The sequence below is a fragment of the Nothoprocta perdicaria genome, unplaced genomic scaffold (genome assembly GCF_003342845.1).
Source record: "Nothoprocta perdicaria isolate Ctin4 unplaced genomic scaffold, notPer1 scaffold_159, whole genome shotgun sequence".
Taxonomy (NCBI): Eukaryota; Metazoa; Chordata; class Aves; order Tinamiformes; family Tinamidae; genus Nothoprocta; species Nothoprocta perdicaria.
In genome coordinates, this window is record NW_020454749.1 from 1,824,538 (window position 1) to 1,844,334 (window position 19,797).

The 19,797-nt window shown below is 36.4% G+C and overlaps 1 protein-coding gene across 1 annotated transcript; it reads left to right on the plus strand.

Moving 5' to 3' along the window:
- The first annotated feature begins 248 nt into the window (after positions 1-248).
- LOC112944030 (interleukin-5 receptor subunit alpha-like) lies at positions 249-19,427 on the plus strand. The gene is made up of 10 exons (XM_026035360.1): positions 249-351; positions 729-883; positions 1,010-1,157; positions 1,783-1,891; positions 1,979-2,166; positions 5,891-6,027; positions 10,573-10,717; positions 14,573-14,660; positions 16,713-16,803; positions 19,362-19,427. The coding sequence occupies exons 1-10, from the start codon at positions 249-251 to the stop codon at positions 19,425-19,427; spliced, it is 1,230 nt and encodes a 409-aa protein (XP_025891145.1).
- The last annotated feature ends 370 nt before the right edge of the window (positions 19,428-19,797 follow it).

The window sequence follows — 19,797 nt, forward strand, 5'->3', positions numbered from 1 at the left end:
CTTTGGTCCTAGAAYATAGTCATGGATTTAGTTTAAATATAAACATCCCAGGGGGAAGACACTAATCAGCAAAGCCCATTAAGTGTATAWTATTTTCATATTTGCTTGTATTTGATAATGCTAAAGTGGCTATGTGACTATCTCATTTCACAGATGCAAAATGGACACATCATGTTCTGAATACTTTTTCAGCTAATCTTGGAACTAAAGTCTCAATTTCTGCTGATTTGAAGCCCAAAGCACTTGCTATGGCATATATGACAGTTGTTTCTGTTATGCTGATACTAAGTCTTTTCCAGTGCAAGATACTGTTTTCCACTAGCCTGGCAAGCAGTCAACCAAATGTAGTGGGTAAGTAAAATATTGTCAGAATATGTTGTATGCTAGCTCTCTCTCATGTGTAATCAAAACTTGTTTTTTAAGACCTTAAAATTGTTTTAAATTCGATGGAGAAACATAGAGACTTGTGATGGGAGAGGTATCCAAGACAGATAAAAGCGAATCATTTAACATTTGGGGAGCTGCAGATTGGTGACATGAATATCATTGCTCAAGATGTATATTCCATAGATATAACAGATTCAACAGAGCTCAGCAACCACCTGTTTTGTGCAATAACACAGCTCCTGGGGGACTCCTTGGTGTGCAGGCATTACTAAGAAACAACTCCACAACTTGGTATGAAGAATGGGTCCTGTTTTCTTCAGTTTATGTCACTATGTTTGCAGATGGACTTGGACTACACAATGATCTGCACATTGCTAAGCATGAGTCTAAAGTTACTCTTTTTTGGAACAATAATCTGACAGAAGAAGAAATGGACATGTTCAATGTGAAGTATGTTTTGAGTTATAAATTCTTCAATTCTGCTCACGAGAGGAAAGTAAGTTGTTCAATGGTTACACATAGCTTAAAATGAAATCATATATTACTTCATTTGACAGATGAATTTGCATCGTTTTTATTTTAATGCCTCATGCTATCTATATATAACTGTTTCTGCCTCCAGGAAAGGCTGCAGGAGAAGGAAAAGATAATACATCTTGGCTTACATTCTGGTTTTAGAGCTAAAGTTAAAACACAACTTTTTAAAAAAGGAACAGGAGCCCTAATTAAGGAGAGTAGCTGGACTGAATTTACTTACAAGGCACCTCCAGGTCAGCTGTTTTCTGCATACTGTTAAAACATCAAGCATTCACAGTAATGTTCTGTCTTAGTTGGAAATACACCATTTCTAAATGTTCATTATTCTCTTAGTTGGAAATACACCATTTCTAAAAGTTCATTGTTCTCTTATGCCATTTTTTGGTATGTCTTTGTTATAAAGATGGCATGGCATCTTAGATTATAAATACGAAAGGATGTGGAAAGGTGTTACAGAAATTTTCTTTATTAGACTTAGTCAGATCCAGAAATCTTTACCTCTACTGAGATAACAGAACTACCCAAGCATTCTTCCTAGCAACTGATGTCTCATGAAGATTGTCTTCTCTATTATGAGGGTGTAGGATGTCTTAAAAGGGTGGAGATCTTCAACTACTACTCTAGACATTTTGGGCTTTTTTTTTTTGCAAATAGGTCAGTAAGACTTTTGGTACAGAAGTGCTTCTCACCTGTCACTGTCCAAAAAGCCAAAAAGACTTAACACATACTATATAAGTGACCTTCCAGAAGTGGTGATATCTAAAAGATTTGTGCTGGCATTTATCATTTCATTATTAGAAAAATAAATGTAGTATAAACAACATACTTTCTGTTTCCCTCCCCTATTTTTTGTTGCAGTTTATGTTCAGAATCTTTCATGCGTCATATATAACATTTCTTTTTTCAATTGCACTTGGCATATTAAAGCAGAGGCTCCTGAAGATCTGCAAGTTTTTTTTTCTTTCAGGTAAGGATCTTGTACAAAATAAGTATGAAATGGTATTAGTTTGTATCTAATTGCTAGATTTACAAGACTTTTATTTCTTTCCCCCAGGCATATAAAAAAAGATTTTAAATGCCAGGAATACATAAAAAATGCAAGGAAGAAAAATATTGGATGCCACATGAAAGAAATATATTTCCAACCATCAAGAAAAATCAATTTAAACATATCGGTAAGAGATCTGAAAAATGATTCAAGAAAACAGTCTTATTACAAAACTTTTACACCTCAGACAATAGGTAAGTATTAGCTATTATTACTTATCACATTTTTTTGCTATTTTTAAAAAGCAGATATGTTTATTTTTCCATCTTCTCCATTTCATTGACAGCATCAGTCACATATGATTCAACCTTCAGTTTCCTCTTCTTTTTGAGTGCCAGGTCAGACACTCATTTTACATTTGTACAGTTATATATAACATTTTCTTGGAAAACTGATAATTGTACAGTTCTGCTACAAGGCAATAGTCAAACAGTAAACTGCTTTAGCTGTTTGGTTAAAGAACTCTGTTTCAGAATTCTTATACTGAGCTAAAAGATTTTTAATACTCCCACAGACATTATATGGATTATAAATTGAAAAGCTAATACATCCTATGGCTCAGCTAATAGGCCCAAACTTTTCTTTTTTACTTCTTTGCAATACATTGACAAACTTTGTTAGTGCACACGTAAATATGGACATGCCTGTAGGGAGCATTTTTCATGCTACAAGTAGTGTAATACTCTTGGAAGCCTCTAGCATTGCAAGCTAGGGCTGTGCTCTCCCTGCTGAAATGATAACTGTAGCCTTTGCCTCATGCACATCAGAAAAGTTCATTCTTATCCAGGCTATCATTAAATAGGAATGTCTCTGGCAGGATTTTATACATCCTGCCCCTTGCACTGTCCTGGACAAGCTGTGAGTTACCATATTCTATCCTGAAATGGTTTCATTCAGTAACAAGGAGTACCATCTGAAAAAATAGGACTCGGATATATATTCTACATTACACACTTTCCCAAAGTAACTCAAATCTAACTATCCTTTTGGGCTAAAGAAGATACTCATTATTCCTTGTCCTATCACTGACCACCATCAAGATGAGTTTGGCCCCATCCTCCCTACATTCTCCCCTCAGGTACTTGTACATGTTGATCAGATCTCATCTCAGTCTGCTCTTCTGCCTGAGAAACAGGCCCAGCTCGCTTAGTCTTTCCTCATATGAGAGATACTCCAGTCTCTTAATCATCTTTGCTGCTCTGTCGCCCTGACGCTTTGTTGTATCAGTTTAGAGTGAAAAAACGTCTTTGCTACTACAGAAATCAGGCAATGAAGAGCTACTCCATCCTTTCCTAATGGCCAGATTTTGATCCTTGTCAAGCCTGTTGAGCTTCAGGGAGAGGCAGAGGAGCAGGCCAAGGAAGCCCGGAAAGAAATGCTGTTGCTAAGTATGTGGAACAGAGCAGGGGATCTGTACTCAAAAGGGCGGAGACTTTTCAAGGAGGATCAGGAAAACGAAAAGTGACAAAGGAAACCTCATTGTGTCACACATGCCTATAGAGAGAAACAGGATCCTGAAGGAAGAGGTGATATAAACAAAGAACAAACACAACTGCCATGTGGACTAGCTGTCCTGCTTCCATTCGCTCTTCTTTTTCTCTCTACTACCTCTTTGCAGTCACATAGGGCTCAAATTTCACCATCTTTGCTCCACAGACTTATGAGGAGCTTCTGCCTCGGGGTGTTGGCAGCACTCTTTTGGAGAAGTCCAGCTGCATTTCCTTGCTTCACAGAAACACACTAACATCTTGAGGTGGTTCAAGTTGCCCGCACACTCCTAGCAACGGTGTCCTAACACTAACTCTGCTAGCTAGCAGCTGGAAACTTGCTTAATCTTAACCAAGATAAAGCCAGTCTGCATCCGAAATGTCCCTTTTTCTTACTCTGTACTCCTTCCCTCCTTTCACTACTTATACTTCATGTCTGAAGGGTAGTGGTGGGACAGGACTTTTTGCTGTTCTTTACATCATCTCAGCAGATCTTGTTCCAAAACCAAAACATTCCTCTATAATGAATGCTTGTTATAAAAGAAACAAACATGCTTCTTAAATACGTGTAACAAACTTTATAGATTGAAAAAGACCTGCAAGAAGCTGCTACCCCTTCAGTAGATCTTCAGTGAGAACTGAAATCCTACTTTTTTCAAGGTTATAGCACCAGGCATGGACACAGACTTGGAGTCTAACTTGGATACTGACAGCAGGGTACATGTAGGAACAAGACATAGGAAAACTGAGAATTCAAATATTTACTTTTATACTGAGTGGATTTTTCAATTGAAATGCATGAGGCTGTTGCTACCTTTATGTTTTAACTTTCTATGTTAAACTGCTACGTATTCTGTCATCATAACAGAGTTCACTAGTTTATCTACACAAGCTATAGTCACAGCAGTGCAGAGTTACAGATCTAGAAAGATACCCAAAGATTTCAGTTAGATCCTGCTTATTGATAAGCAACATGGAAGATGATAATGCTTGTTTGCTAAAAATATAAGGGTGTTCACCATAAATCCAGCAACTACCTAGAAGACTATATTCAAACTGTGATATGATCCAAGTAACCAATAAGAGACTTACTTGGAAGTGATTAGGTTTAGAATAGGCAACCTTTTCCAGAATTAATTGAACAGTGGGCATATCATCCCTAGCACCATGGGATGGTGCTGCTGCCTTTTTTTGCTGCTGCCTTTTTCCTTTTTTTTTTCCCGTAAGAGAAGAGAAGAGTTCCTGAAAATTCTGAACAAACTTTCCAGGCCTGTCCATGTTAATGCTGTTAGATCTAGTGCAATCAACTAGTTTGTGCAGCATAGCTGAAAAATCCTTTTCTTCCTGAAAAATTCCAAAGCCAGGTATGGGAAAAATATTAGGAATAAGTTTTGCTTGATTATCTCAGTGCAATCAAAGGCATAAACTTGCAAATCCACCTATAAGCCCTGAAGGTCAGACTAGCATTTGCAACATGCTCCGACAGTTCCTCTTTTACACCACTGCAATTTTTTGTTCCTGCAGCCCCTTGATACTCACTAACCACACAGCTAACCAAGGAGCTACTGCCAGTAAACTATGAGAGAGAAGGGACAGGGGAACATTTTTTTTGATGGGAAGGTGCTTTCTTTGGTGAGGAGCAAGTTCTGGGTGATGAGTTTGCATGGTGGTTCAGCAGCCACTGTCTCTGCTCAGTGAAAAGTGCAGGAGAAGCCTGGGAATGGGGCTACTACCCAGGGTTATTAACATCATCTTCTCAGCACTGCAATAAAAGATAGGGAGAACTGTAACTGCTATGGATCAAGCAGAGGTTCGGGCTGCTGGGAATATGTGTGTGTGTATGTTGGACTGCAAAACTGCCACTGTCTAACACCAGCATGAGCAATATTCTGTATGTGTTGTCAATAGCATAGCAAAGTAGCTCTACACAAATTGCGCTCCGGCCTGCATGGATCATAATTTTACTTAAATGTGTACGTAACCAGCTTCAAAATAGAGCAGGCTGCCCCAATCCAGAGGTTATGAGGAGGTTTCAGAGTTCAGCTCCCTCCACCCCCACACCCCTACATGACTAGCTAGTATGACTAGTATCCTGCAGGCACCCCGTAAGACACAGTGGAAATAATAGTTCTGCTCAGAGGGCCCGTTCGTCCTGCCCACCCTCACCACCTTCCCTGGAAATGCCCATGAGAGAAAAAAAAAACCCTCAATTGAGACAGGAGCCACTCCCGAGCCACTTTGTGAGCAACAATTTTAAAGAGAACATCTGAGTGTGCCTTTTTGAGGTATGATAAATCTCCTTTTTGTGGTATGATAAATTCCAGAATAGTCAGCTGTGTATTTTAAGCGTTACATGAGCGTAAACCAGTGCAACAGCATAAGGTACCCTCTTAAGAGATACCCATAAGATCCCTCTTGTGCTCATTTTCAGAGAAACTGAATCCCCCGGTCAATGTCTCAGTTTTTCTTGAAAACAGAAGTGTTAAAATTCACTGGAACCCACCGCCAACTATTGGTTCTGCAAGAAACAGGTGCTTTATGTATCAAGTGAAAATTACAGATCGCAAGGTAAACAATGCTGCAGTAATACAAGTAATTTGCATAGCATATCTTCCATAACATCTAGGCACCCCTTGAATTTAACAGAATTAACTTGAATCAAAATTCTAGGAAATCGAGATGTCTTTCATGAGTAATTCTTTTTTTTTTCCTTTTTGGTAACAACAACAACAAAAAAAGGTACAGAGTCATTTTATGAAGTTTATGGATTCTCTTTAGCATTCAAGTAGACTGTTTTGCTTTTTCTTGTTGAATTTGAATTGTACTTTAATTTCACATAGGCTATTGATGTTTTGTTTGTTTATTGAGAAATGCATATCTATAAAACAGTCAAAGTAATAATATTACTTTCAAGACAAAAAGAAAAACTGAGAAAGATAAGAAATGCTGGGAAAATTTATTCAGAAAGGCTATTTTCAGCCTCAAACATATATTACTAAAAAAAGTTAACCACTACAAGTTAATTTCTATTCAAGGATATGACTAGAAAGTCTGATAGACTTTAATAGAAGGAAAAGCAGCACAACTACAGTTACATTTTAAAAATATTATCACAGATTTGCAGGTAGATGATATGGATTGGTCAGACAGCAACTCAGCTCTTTTAATACAGTTTTCTAGGAAAAAAATCRTCGTAGTTTTACTGTCCATCACTATTTCTCTTCCTTGTATCTGAAGGATGTTAAACATTTTTAATCATTATCACAGCTGTATTATTTATCTGATATTATGAAGTGTTACTCTAAACACATGACTTCATCCTGTATGTATTTTCACTAAGAACATTTTAGTGAGTCAGTCGAAAAATTTGGATCAAAGACATGGGCTGCTTCAAAACAAAGGCCAGTATAGATAAAGAGAAGAGAATGCTTTTACAAAATGAATTTTTTTAAAGGAGAATATAAATAAGATTCTATCATACCCTGAGAATTTTGAATTCTGTTTCTGCCTGGGTAGTATCTCTGCCTTCTTGATGTTGCCCTTGAATTTTCAGATAACACGTTAAATGTATCTTTGCTAGAAAGATGCTCGTAGATATTTTAAAGTACTCCACCTTCTAGAGAGAAACTTAAACATGTGCTTAGCTGATCCCTTGATCTGAAGTCTTGCTTCATAATGATGCATTTTACAAGAAATCAATTAATCTTAAAAATACACTACCAATAAAAAAATCTCATCAGAGTAGAATAATGCTGTCTCTCAATGTAGTGCTCAAAACTAAAACATATTTGATCAATTGAGTTTCAATTATAATTTGTTACCGAAATTTTTAATTAGACTTCAGCCTTGTGAAGTTTTCCTCTCTATTTAATTCATGTTGTATTCAGTAAATAATTCATGTGAAATATATGTATGTATCCTTACAGGATTATGCTCGTAATTTACATGTCAGTGTTGTTTTTTCTAAATATTTTCACTGAAAAAAAATCCATCTTGCTCTTTGCATATCTTGTATATATTTGAAAAATTTTCATACTTTAAAAGAAGTCCTAAATATAAAAGAAGTTAGTTTAAGCAGAAAAAAAATAGAGTATTCTAATTTGTGTTATACAGCAAAGTGACAGTCAATTAATTTCCTTTTAATTAAAAGGAACTGCCTTTACTTGCAGTAACAGTTGAAAAATTTTCATTTTGCATTAGGTGGGTGTATTTGGACTACCCAATATTCAGAATAGAAACAGAGGCACTTAATTCAGAATATGATAGCTATAAAATTCAGAAGTTCCTATGAATATGAAATTTCTGGATAGCTGATGCTGTCATCCGTGGTTTCCTTTAACTATTTATTTTCTCCTTTTTTTTTTTTTCTTTTTCTTTTGAGAAGTTAAATCTTAGCTAACAGTGCATAATCCTCTAACAATAAGAGGCTTGTCTAAGCTGACTGCAGAAGTCTAAGAGGCAATGAAAGTGTGTGAAAACGAATGATTGAATCGATATGTACCACTCTTTCTTAGACACATTAGAAACCAGAAATGCAATGAGATAGACACATTATTGGTCACGTAGTTTTATCTTGATAAACTGCAGAAGGGTTTATTAATTTGGACAGAGTGTAATGCTAATACTGACAGGCAGTTTCCAGAGAAGCATTGCCTCACACTTCCCCTGCATTTCCTTGTGTGAGAAAGGAGTTTGGGTCTCTCAGTGGATGTGTGAAGCTTCCCAGAACTTTGAGCTTTCCCAGAAGGAATATAGTTTTCTTCTAGGTCATCTCTTTCGTTAGTTATAAACCCCTTAACAAAGCCTAATTCAAAGCCCCTTCCTGAGACATCTCAGAGGTTGTCTCAGTCCATTTCCCAAAGTTTCTAATCACCAGTAGCCATGAGCAAAGTGGACACTTCACACTTCAGCCTACAGTGTCCATGCAGCCATCACAGCCCGTGTTTCCAGTTTCCTGTTGCCTTCCCTTCTTCCTGGGAATCCATATGTATCCATATGCAGGCTTGTAGGTACTTTTTTAAGAAAAAGTGAAAAAGAGAATGATAAAAATATGCAAGATCAGTATTTATTTATTCTGAAGGTCAGAAGAGATGTTGAATATTTACCTGTGTAAATATTACTGTGATACGAACTGATCAGATATAAAAGAAAGACAGTAAAGATCACGGGAAGCTAGGAAGAGTGGGCAAATAGAGTGGGAAACAAGATGAAAGATCAAACTGTTTGATAACTCTGAAATCAACAAGTCAAAATTCAATAATAAGCAAAATCTTTCAATTGGAAAGTACAGGCCAAATGTGTAAACAAAAAATAAGGAATTAATATGTAGGCAACAATGCAGAAAAATGAAACAAAACAAAAAAGATCTGTGGATTATATTGAGCCACAGACTGAGTCAGTAATTCCATGTTATTACAGAAAGGTCATATGTTATTCAAAAAATAAGGTCAAATGTTATTCAAGTGCATGCACATTTAAGATGTGGGTTATGACTAATTTACTTTTCTTGGTACTGAGCTCCATCTGAAGTTCCAAATTCCTCTTTGTGCACCGCCCTTTAGGAAATATAAACATATTGCAAAAATGTTGAGAGAATATCAGAGAGAGTTCACAGAATGACTAGAAATTTTGAAAATATGGTCTAAGAAAGGAAGACTGAAGAAAATAGTATACAGAAAAAAATATAAATGACTTGTACTAACAAATTCTGATGTATTATAGAATATTAAGAGGACCATGGGGATCATATTTATCCATGTCAATTTGTGAGTAAGATGAGAAGTGAGTGATAGAGTTTGAAGCAAGAAAAATGTAGCCTATGAGTTGTGAAAAGTGTTCTAATTCCAGGGAAAGTCTAACACAGGAACTGGCTCCTTAGGAATCTTGAGATCTTGAGAATCTTGAGGCTATGTGTAAAGAATTAGAGCAGATCAGACAAACATCTTGCAAAAATGGTTTAGGGAGATATCACTGAAGGTAGATTCACATCCTCCCTGACAGATGGCCTATGTAATTTTTTTGGTCTGTGCATTGGTAATTTCTTATGACGACTTGAGCTGATGATTGTTTATTCCTTAGGGAGAGATTTTCCATCACAGAGTTTAGTTAGCATTTAACCCTCATAGTTACTAGTAATTTGCTTTTCAAAGTCCTCATATCCCACATTTTTACTAACTTTGGAAAAACATAGTATATGAACTTTTGAATCTGTTTCTGACACTGAATCTGGAAGAAAGATTTCAAAGGGTTTGAAGGAAGAGACAAATAGCACAGTAAGGGGAGTCAAACCACACTGTGGTCAAATCCACACGTAGACTGTGTATGAGTGCTAGGGGAACAGGAGCTGATCACTTCTTAAAGGTATCTGTGCAGTAGTATCTCATCATGCTTCCCTTTTGTTAAAGATGCACAGATGTAAGATAGAAAAATTTTCGACTATCTGTATCTTAGATGTATAAACTTACTCCCACACAACTTCTTAAAATTATTGCTAATTTTAATGAGCAGTAGTCTTCTTTTCTTTATTCCTTCTTAAACTCTTAGCATTTTTTATTTACAACAATCACTTCAGTTTTCCAAAGTGGCTAAAGATTTAAAGATCTCTGATATTAACTATAACAGTCCTGATCTGGTCTTTATTTTTTAAAGTGATATGCTTTAATTTATAAGCACAATTTAAGATATTGCAAGAAAGTTATTAAATAGTAGACCATAAGTAGCTCACCATTAGTAGCTGAAAAAAAAAACTTTTATTCTGACAGAAGGACAGGTATAACGCACCTCCTAAACCAAAACCTTGGAAACTTGACTTCATAATTACCGTGTTCACCATACATTCAATGTGATACAAAATGAAAGGGGAATCAGTGCTTTCAGGTTCTTGATGTTCTGTTATAGCTAATGTCTTCTTCCATCTTCTCAATTCTGGTCTATTCTTCATTTTCAAACCAGACTTTTAGAACATCCTGGTTAAAAAACAGATTGTGTCTGGACATAAATATTCATTCTGAAAATATTTTTGCTGGATTTGAGATACAAACAATGGTAAATGAAATCACTAGATTTATATCTGTCTGAATTGCAATGTGAAATCACCTAAATATATCTTGCTAGCCTGTAAATGTCTCTGAAGAGAAATATGAGTATCCATTCCATAAGCCTCCATACAAATGTGCAGCACAAGTGAGGGCAAAGAAAGAAAAATGCATAACAAACAAGATTTGGAGTGAATGGAGTGAACCAGTGTTTATTGATGATGGTAAGTTATCATGCATTTACTATTTGTAACCCTTAGAATTAGATATTTTGATTTGATTTAGCATATTTATTTCTAAGCCTTTTCTTCTCCTTGCTGTATATTTTACTATGGCAGTCCCTCTGTCCATGCCATGTACCAGACCCTAACAGCTCTAGGTTCTGTAGACAAAGGCTGACCTTGGTGTAATGAGCTATATTTCATTTATCCTATGGCAGTTTTGCACATGGGCAGTTTTGTGCAGAGCTGTGGCCCTGAGGTAAATGTGACTCCTGATAGTCTTTAGAAAACAAAATCTGTCAGCAGCTTAAAAACACGTATGAGACACAAATCCCTTCTGTCTGCTCTACAATGGACAGCCCAACAGTCAATTTACAGCTGCCTTGAACTGGAGTTACTAACCCTCAGAAAATATAGATAACATCATATGCATCACATAGTCTTTAAGGACTAAGTTTAATATATTTAGGCGTGGTACTGTATCATGAAGAAAATTTCTTATTTCACAGAGGCAGGAAGCACTTTAGCTGTCATTTTTATTTGTGTGCATTTGGCTCCCACAAACTATTTTAGTACTGACTGAACAGAAGCACTGTAATACTTTTTTTTTTTTTTCACATCCTAAAACTATTTTTTAACATTCAGAAGCTAACAAGGACAGCTCCTGTGTTTTCCATGATAAGAAAACCACCTCCACATGAAACCTTGTGATGTCAGTTTGGGTGAAGGGGAAGTAAACTAATGGAATGAGTAACATCACATATTTATGTAGAAAATATGATGCATAGACTGTTTCTGTTAGTCAACACATAAAATTTTCCAATACTCTTGTTAATACAACTAAACCAGGTTAATATCCATTTAATGCAACAGACTGTGTATTTTGGCATATATCTTTCTGATCTGTGCAGCTTCAAGTACATTTCTATTTAGGAGAACAGAAATATGAGACAAAACATTGCTATTTATAGAGCTTAAATTCAGTCATCAGGTTTATAGAAGTCATCCACCCTCTCAGATGACTGACCACATCTCACTATTCTGTTGGCAGTTTCCACCTCTGTTGGTCCAGATGCATTCAACCTGACTGGAAGCATTAGGTTCGGGAGAAAGGAGCCTAGTTGCTCCAACCTTGTGGCGAAAGAAAGAGCACATTTCAGGCAATCAAAGCTTTAGATTTAACTTTGGAGGTGCTTTTTTCTTCCYCCTGAAGATAAAGGAAGCCTAGTAGGTTGGTATGGACAGCAGAGAGGTCTGCCCAGTGCCTATTGGTAGGTTGGATGCCTCTGACCACTGTGTAGGCAAGAGAAAGAGGGAAAACTGGTGCTTTTTAAAGCAGGAAAATGTAGGTTTACTCACTGCTTGCCAACATGTCTCAAGAAAAAGAAGAAGTAAATGGAGCTGATCAGCCACCCATCCTGACTCAGGCGACCAGCCCTGCTTTTGGCAGCTGCAGCTGCCCTTCAACTGTTTTTGACACCGCTGCTTTCCCAACTTCCTCTACAGCTGCTGTTGAGGCTTAACAATCACAGCTTGTTTCCTTCACTCCACCAAAGCTTATAACAGACTGGGCTGCCATTGCGTATAAACCATAAAAGCTCCATATGTTCAAAGTAGTGCGTTGATTTACCTCGGGAGCATACTGCACATATACCCAAATTCATGTAATATAGGCAATTTCCTTTCTTCCTTCCCGTACTCAGAGAGGATCAGTGACTTTTGTAATATGAATCTATGAAGTATATTACACTGAGGGCTCATGGGCTGAGGCAATCCTCCTTAAACCTGTCCTTTGATGCTCAGAGAAAGTTCCATGCCCACTTGGGCTTTTGGGGCATTTTGATTTGGACTGCTTTGAATTGGGAACATGTATGATTGAACATTACAAAGTACATTTTAATATTGCCTAGATTTGAAGAAGTTATTATGAGTAGTACTCATGTTAACTAATGCAAACCACATACCTGTTTTCATAGATACAGTGGATTTCCTGGAGTAACCTGAAATGGAAAATATTCATTTAGCATTTTTATTTTGAAATGTGTTATGAATGTGCATGAAATGACCTGCTGTTTGTTTGCTTCTGTGGGATATTCCAGTGTTTCATCTGGAAAAGATGTTGCATTTCTTTAAAAATGCATTTTTAAGAGGCATTTCACCTTCAATGTAAGAAAGTTGAAACATCAAAATGAAATAACATAATTCAAACAAAACTAAAATATTTATTCTTAAATGTTCCTTTGATTTGAAAAAAAAAATGTTAATTTTCCTGTGGGAAATAGATTCATTTTCCTTTGGAATTAATATATACACTTGAAAATATTCAAATTAAAATGAACTGAGTTTTTCAGCATGGAAACTCTCTATTAAAAATGTTTCAAAAGCTTTATTAGAGAAAAAAGCTTTATATAGAGAAATTTGAAATAATTTATCTAATTTATCCTGAGCATTCATAGATCACTTTGAAGTTAGTAGAAATTCAGAGGTGCTCTGCATTTTGGCAAGCCAAGTCACATATTTTGGTTTCCAAACTTTTTTTTTTTTTGGTGACTAAATTAAAACAATTSCATCTGAAAGAAAAAAAAAAGATCACAAAATGTTCTGTTCAAAGGAATACAAGTCGTTCTTTTTCATCTATTTTCCAAAATTCATGAGGTAAGAAACTGAGARAATCAAAGGCCTACATGTTTTGGCTGACTGAAGGACCACTATTTCCTCTTTTCTGGGGTGTATACGTGACACAGGGCTAGCACAATGATGCAGAACAGTCACCTCAAACACTGCCCAGAGAGCATTCAGGACTTATTTTCTGAACAGTCATCTCAAAAGAGAACAAGGCAAAAAAATCTCATCTCTAAGCAAATAAAGAATAGTTTTGTATTGTAGTAAAACATTAAGGTTATTCTTAGCTATAGTTTTGCCCAGAAGTTTGTGATTTTTTTTTTCTGGTAATTCATAATGCCATTGGTTTCAACTACTATTCAAATGCTAGTTAAAATTCTTCTTCAGGTCTTTTTTTTTCTTTGAATTTGATCTAGATTGATCCTAAAACCATAGTTCAACTATCCTAAGRCTGTTAACATTTGAAGAGTTGGTCCTGCCTGTTTTTCTTCAAAGTTCTTAGCTCAAAGAAATCCAAATCTTACTTTTCATTCTGAATCTGGATATTAAACAATAAATAAAATTTGACAAAAAGTTAGGTTTTGAGTCAACCAATGACTTTGTTATTTTTGATGTGGGGGAAAGAATGAAAAGCACAGAGTGGTATTTGTTGAACAGTAAAAATATGTATTTTTAGAATGCTTTGTTCACACATTTTTAGGACTTCGCCTAACAGGGTTAAAAAAGGTAAATATAATGAAAACCAAATGTCACATCTTTGGTCAAAGARAATATTGTGTTTGACAGAAACCTTTTATTTTCATTTTGCCTTAAACCAGTTCCAGCTGTGAAGTCCTGAGGAGGCAGTTGCAGGGGGTACATGGTGTTGGAGATGGCAGGTGGTAACAGCAGGAATCTAGAAGCAGATGGGGCAGGAGAGAGAGTATCAATAGCAGGCAGATGGAGGAGACACATATCTATAGGAATCAAGGTGGATGGAAGTGTCCGATAAAGTACAGGCAATGCCCAGCTTGAGAGAGTAGAAATTAATTGGATCTGAGAAGAAATGGACAGTAMTAAAGTCAGAAATCCCTATTTCTCCAAAAAAGGCTATGGAACTGCTTCTTTAAATTCTAAGTAGTTCAGGAATGATACGATATTTATGAGATGTAAATATAACCTCATCCATTTATGAACTACCCTTCCCCACAACTCTTTCTCATATTATTAACATTGTCCTTACCTCTTCTTTTTAAGAAAAGACAGTGGACATCATGTTGCTTACCCTCATCTTGATTTGCCTCCTGGTTTTCCTCGGATGCTTGCTGACGTATGCATGTCAAAGGTAATAGACATTTCTAGAAGGTGGTATAAATTTCTACTGGAAGAGAGATGGGGAGTAAATAATTGCCTCTGTGAAYAGAAGCAAACTATGCAATGGATTAATGTCAAACATAGATTTGTTTGCAAGAAGCACCTAATGTTAGTGGCTATTGCTCCAACATAGGTGTGATGCAGAGTCAAGACAAAATTACTGCCTAGAACAGTCACTGTCACCTCACAGCTTCCCTCTCAGTTCCACCATATCCAGACTCGCACCAAGCTCCCTGCTCTCTCTCTCCCACCAGAAATGCCATTTTGTACCCCAGTGCGACTTTTTGTACAAAGTGTAACTTTGCCCCATGCATTGTAGGTTCTGTTCACTGACACCAACGTCAGTCACACTAAAGATGAATTCTTTGGGCCATATTACCCTGTTTCTTTTCATAATTGATGAGTATCTACAATATTCTTTTCTTCCAAGTTTCACAGCTTACACAAAATAATTAAAAAAAAAAAAAGACAAAATGGGAAAAGTGCTTTGTTCTGGTCTATCATCAGTGGCACTACACTTGTTACCATTTAATGCTAGCTACTGTTTTTTTTTTTCTATTGAACATCGTTATGTTCAGGATAGGATGGTAACTCAGGATGCCTTAATATTTCAAAGGTACAGCATATAAATTCAAAACTTTTACTCTCAAAAGTTAATGAATTAATTAACTAAATACTAAGTATTATTCCTGGTTAGCACAAAAGCAGTTGCTATCTATCTTCCATCAGTAAAAAAAAAGACCTAAGGAATTAAAGATATGCAAGAGTTAATATAAAAAATATAGAATAAAAAGTATCCCCTAGGGAAATAATCACAACCATGTCACTGAAAGCCATCTGTATCCAACCATAAACAATGTTCCCATCAAATAGTAAGAAGTGCCTCTGGTCTCAGGAAAGCAATTCAGCTGCTATAGGTTTTTCTATAGGAAACCCATAGTATTCAAAGTCAACATATAATCCTTTGTGATGGTACAGATGTTTTTATAGGCCATAAAGCAAGTGAGCAAGCAGCACTCGTTTGCTTTCAACTTGAATTCTACTAGATTTCAGCAAACTAATTAAAAGATATTTCTGATACTATATCTGCCCCTGGCCTCAGACATGTTTTTCTTTCTTTCGTTATCATACTTTATGGATTATATTTTTAATTATGAAAAGCTTCTGGAGAGCAGCTCTGCAGAGAAGACAATGAGGCAGCAGTGTGCCCTGGTGGCCAAGAAGGTCAATGGGTTCGTTAAGAAGAGCATCTCCAGCAGGTTGAGGGAAGTGATTGTCCCCCTGGCACAGCCCTGGTGAGGCCACATCTGGAGACTGTGTCCAGTTCTGGGCTCCCCAGYACAAGAGGGATGTGGAGCTGCTGGAGAGAGTCCAGTGCAGGGCTACCAGGATGATCAGRGGCCTGGAACATCTGCCATATGAACAAAGGCTGAGAGAGCTGGGTCTGTTCAGCCTGGAGAAGAGGAGGCTGAGGGGGGACCTGMTCAGTGTGTATAAATACCTCAAGAGAGGCAGTGAGGAGGAGGGAGCCGGCCTTTTTTCAGAGGTGGCCAGCGATAGGACTAGAGGAAATGGCCACAAATTGAAGCAACAAAAGTTCCACAGAAACTTTAAGGAAAAAAATCTTGACAGTGAGGCTGACAGAGCCCTGGCACAGGCTGCGCAGAGAGGGTGTGGAGTCTCCTTCTTTGGAGATCTTCCAAACCCGCTTGGATGCTGCTTTGTGCCACATCCTCTAGGTGATCCTGCGTGTGGGGAGGGGTTGAGCTAGATGATCTCCAAAGGTCCCTTCTAACCTTAAGCATTTTATGATATATAAAAGTAAATTTACAGCATTTTCTTTAGATTTGTTTAGATGCTGTTTTTCACTCAGGTCATAGAGCGTGCTGAGTCTGCACTGGTGTTTCGTCTTTTTATATAGTTTTTTGGTTTAGTTAAAATGCTGCTGGTTATGTACTACAGTCAAGTATTATTGAATGATCYGTTCCTGCAGACAGTCTTTTTTGGTATCATTCTCTTGTAGGTATGGATGCCTTGAAGCTCTAACTCTGCCTATTCCACAGGCTTCAGATCATGTCAAAACTTGGTTAGATGCAGAAGAGACTCATCACCAGGTAGAGTATATTTGATTTTTTTGGTTAATTTTCTCTTACAGTATTAACGTACAGATATTTTTAAGGGTYAAAAACAGGGGCTTTAGGGGTTAGATTAGATTGGAGTAGTAAGGAAGATTTAAGAAAAAAAAAAAGGAAAAAAGGCAGGCAAAATGTTTGTACTGAAGCCAAAAAGAACAGAATGGTGGAGATTTTACAGGACAATGATCTCAGTAGAAAGGAGGAAGAAAATCCACAGGAGAGTAATATTTCAAGAACGCCTCAAAGAGAAAGTGTTTCAGCATATTCACACTCAGCTGGGCCACGTTTCAAGGGGCAATGACCATGATCTCCTGCAGAGGAGTGAGGTACTGGGGTGCTACAGGTAGAGCATGTGCACAAGCTACAAAAGGGGAAGTCTCCACAGAGATGTGTGAGGCATTAGCTATTTTGAAATAAAAGTTCATGTGCACATTTTTATGGCAAGTAAGAGGAAGCTCTGCTGTGCACAAAATATAACAGGACATTTGCTGTGGTAAAAATCGTGCAGAGGAGTGTTTTGGAAGAGCTGATGTGCTGTAAGTACAGATGGTAACTTACCCCRTTGTTAACTTACTTCCATTATCTGTGTAGATGTAAACTACACAGTGCTTGTAAATGTAAATTACAGGCTTGTGYTTTCAGTGCTTCTTTCCATTGTCTGTGATCATATGTATTAAAAGAAAAAAAAAAAATCACCAGTTATGTAAATTTCTTGCTCTAGTGTTGTAGTGAAGCTGTGCAGTGAACTGTGCTCCAGGAGGTATAGAAAGATTGTTTCTTACCAGGTTCACTTGTAGAACATGATGAAAAGGTGCACATAGATCCAAACAATTGCTTTTGTTTTTTGAGATATTACTGAAATAACAAACCATTATGAGGATTTTCTCCGTCTTTTCTATTCAAAATATTAGTTTAAGAATTTCTTTAAGATTTTCATGAATTTTACTCTATACTACTCAATTCTATTTACAATGTCTAAACTTCTTCTAGTCATACATTCAGCAATATAACTAACATCTGCCAATGTAGACAACAGTTATGCTGTCTTCTCTCCCAGAGGAAAAAAAAGTGTATATATTTTATATTTTAGAATATAAATCTAAAAATGATAATAATGTAATTAAGATAATAATCTAATTAAGATAATCTAGTTATCTTATTAAAAGATAATAATTTAAAAGGTTAATAAAATAAATAAATATATCTATTTTATAATATTCTGTTTTGTTTTTCATGTAAATATGGAAATATAATCACCAACTCTGGCAGAAACCATGGACCATCTCAATTTATAATTCATAATTGTAATTGTGAGACAAGGAAGGAGTAGATTGTTTTCATTTTTTTTACTGTCTCAAAGATAAATTTATGGAAAAAGTAGTGTGTATATGCCATAAAATTATATTGYAAATGGCAAGATTAATGGAATGTATTTTGAACTTGCACTTGATGTTCATTCTGCAAACTTAGGGCAGTTTACCAAGAAAGATCTGTGATCCTCTTTATCTGTAGTCATCTTTTCAGAAAAGAAAAGCCCAACAGATCTTCATACTGGATTGAAGTCAAGCTTCTTGTTCCCAAGAATCAGTGTCACTTTTGGGACACCTCAGGCCAGAAGTATTTGACCAAATTTTATGAAAAGGTGCTATATTTGACACCTTCTCTGTGCTAAATCCTGTCACCATTGTCATCAGTAATGGTGTATAAATTAATGAATAATACTTATTGGGGACATCACATTTGGACTGTCAGAACGCAAGGACAAACTCATGACTGTCAAACATATATTCTCTATCTTCTCCCACCCTAGAACTGTATGCTCCTTTATTTAGGGGTCTTGTTAGTTCATTRTATAAATCAAAAACCACAGCAATCAAAAATCACAGCAATAAAGATATTTGATATGTGTAACAGATAAGAGAGATAGCTCTGTCCCCAAACTGTTGCAAACACTAAACACATCTTTGATAGAAAGATCTCCACATAGCTGTGCAATTACTGCCTAGATGATTACAAGAAGTGGCTGAGATGACTGTTGATGTCAATCTAGGAAAAATAAATTGAATAACACATATGGAGCATATCATATCTCATATACTCAGAAACCTGAAATAACAGAGACATTGACTTTGGACATACTTTAAGAGTTAAGATTACTGTGGAGCATGGTGCTGATATTACTTGTATTATCCAACAGATGAGTATACTCCCTGAAACTTCAGCAGTTTGTAGCTAGAGTATGATTTTCACATAAGCACCAGATATATAGTCTTATCATCTCAGAGCTTAACTAGTGATCAAAATTGCAGCTCAAAACAACTAGGCAAATAAGCTTATGAGCAATTTGTAGACAGAGATTCTAACCAGTCTCTGTATTGTATTTAGCAAAACCGAGGAAGTAATCCAGGATAATCCTAGATATGCAAAATAAGTGGCATGCTTGTAACAAAATTCAGAATTTGTAGTGTCATTGAATTCCAGGTGTTTTGGTTTTTTGTTTTTTTTTTTTTTTTCATAATGTAATTTTTATCCAACAGAAACATATTTCAATGCAAGTGGAAATGCACTCAGAGACTGGGCTGGAAATTACAGAGGAGAACTGAGACAGGGMCATTCAGCAGCAAAGACACTTGATGAGATTAGGATCAGAAGACCTGTAACACCAATATGATTTATTTTCTTCATAGCAAGAGTTGTGTCTTTTTAATATTCTAAGCAAGACTGGAGTTTGCCTGAGCTCAACAATTTGATATTGCAGAAAACTTTTGAACTCTGACATTTTGTAACTCTTAGAATATGCTTTGGAATGCAGAAGAAATGGCAGCACCTTACAGATTGACTTTATCTACTACAGATCTTCAGTCCAGTAATAGTGCAACAACTCAAAACATACAGGAGGATATTCAGCCACACTTGAGTCAAGAATTAGAATTCATAATATTGTTTCAAAATACTGCAGTTGTTTCCAAATAA

Coding starts and splice junctions, on each gene's coding strand:
- LOC112944030 (XM_026035360.1), top strand. CDS start 249: ATGGCATATATGACAGTTGTTTCTGTTATGCTGATACTAAGTCTTTTC. Junction 884..1,009: donor ATTCTGCTCACGAGAGGAAA/GTAAGTTGTTCA, acceptor TTCTGCCTCCAG/GAAAGGCTGCAGGAGAAGGA. Junction 10,718..14,572: donor ACCAGTGTTTATTGATGATG/GTAAGTTATCAT, acceptor CTTCTTTTTAAG/AAAAGACAGTGGACATCATG.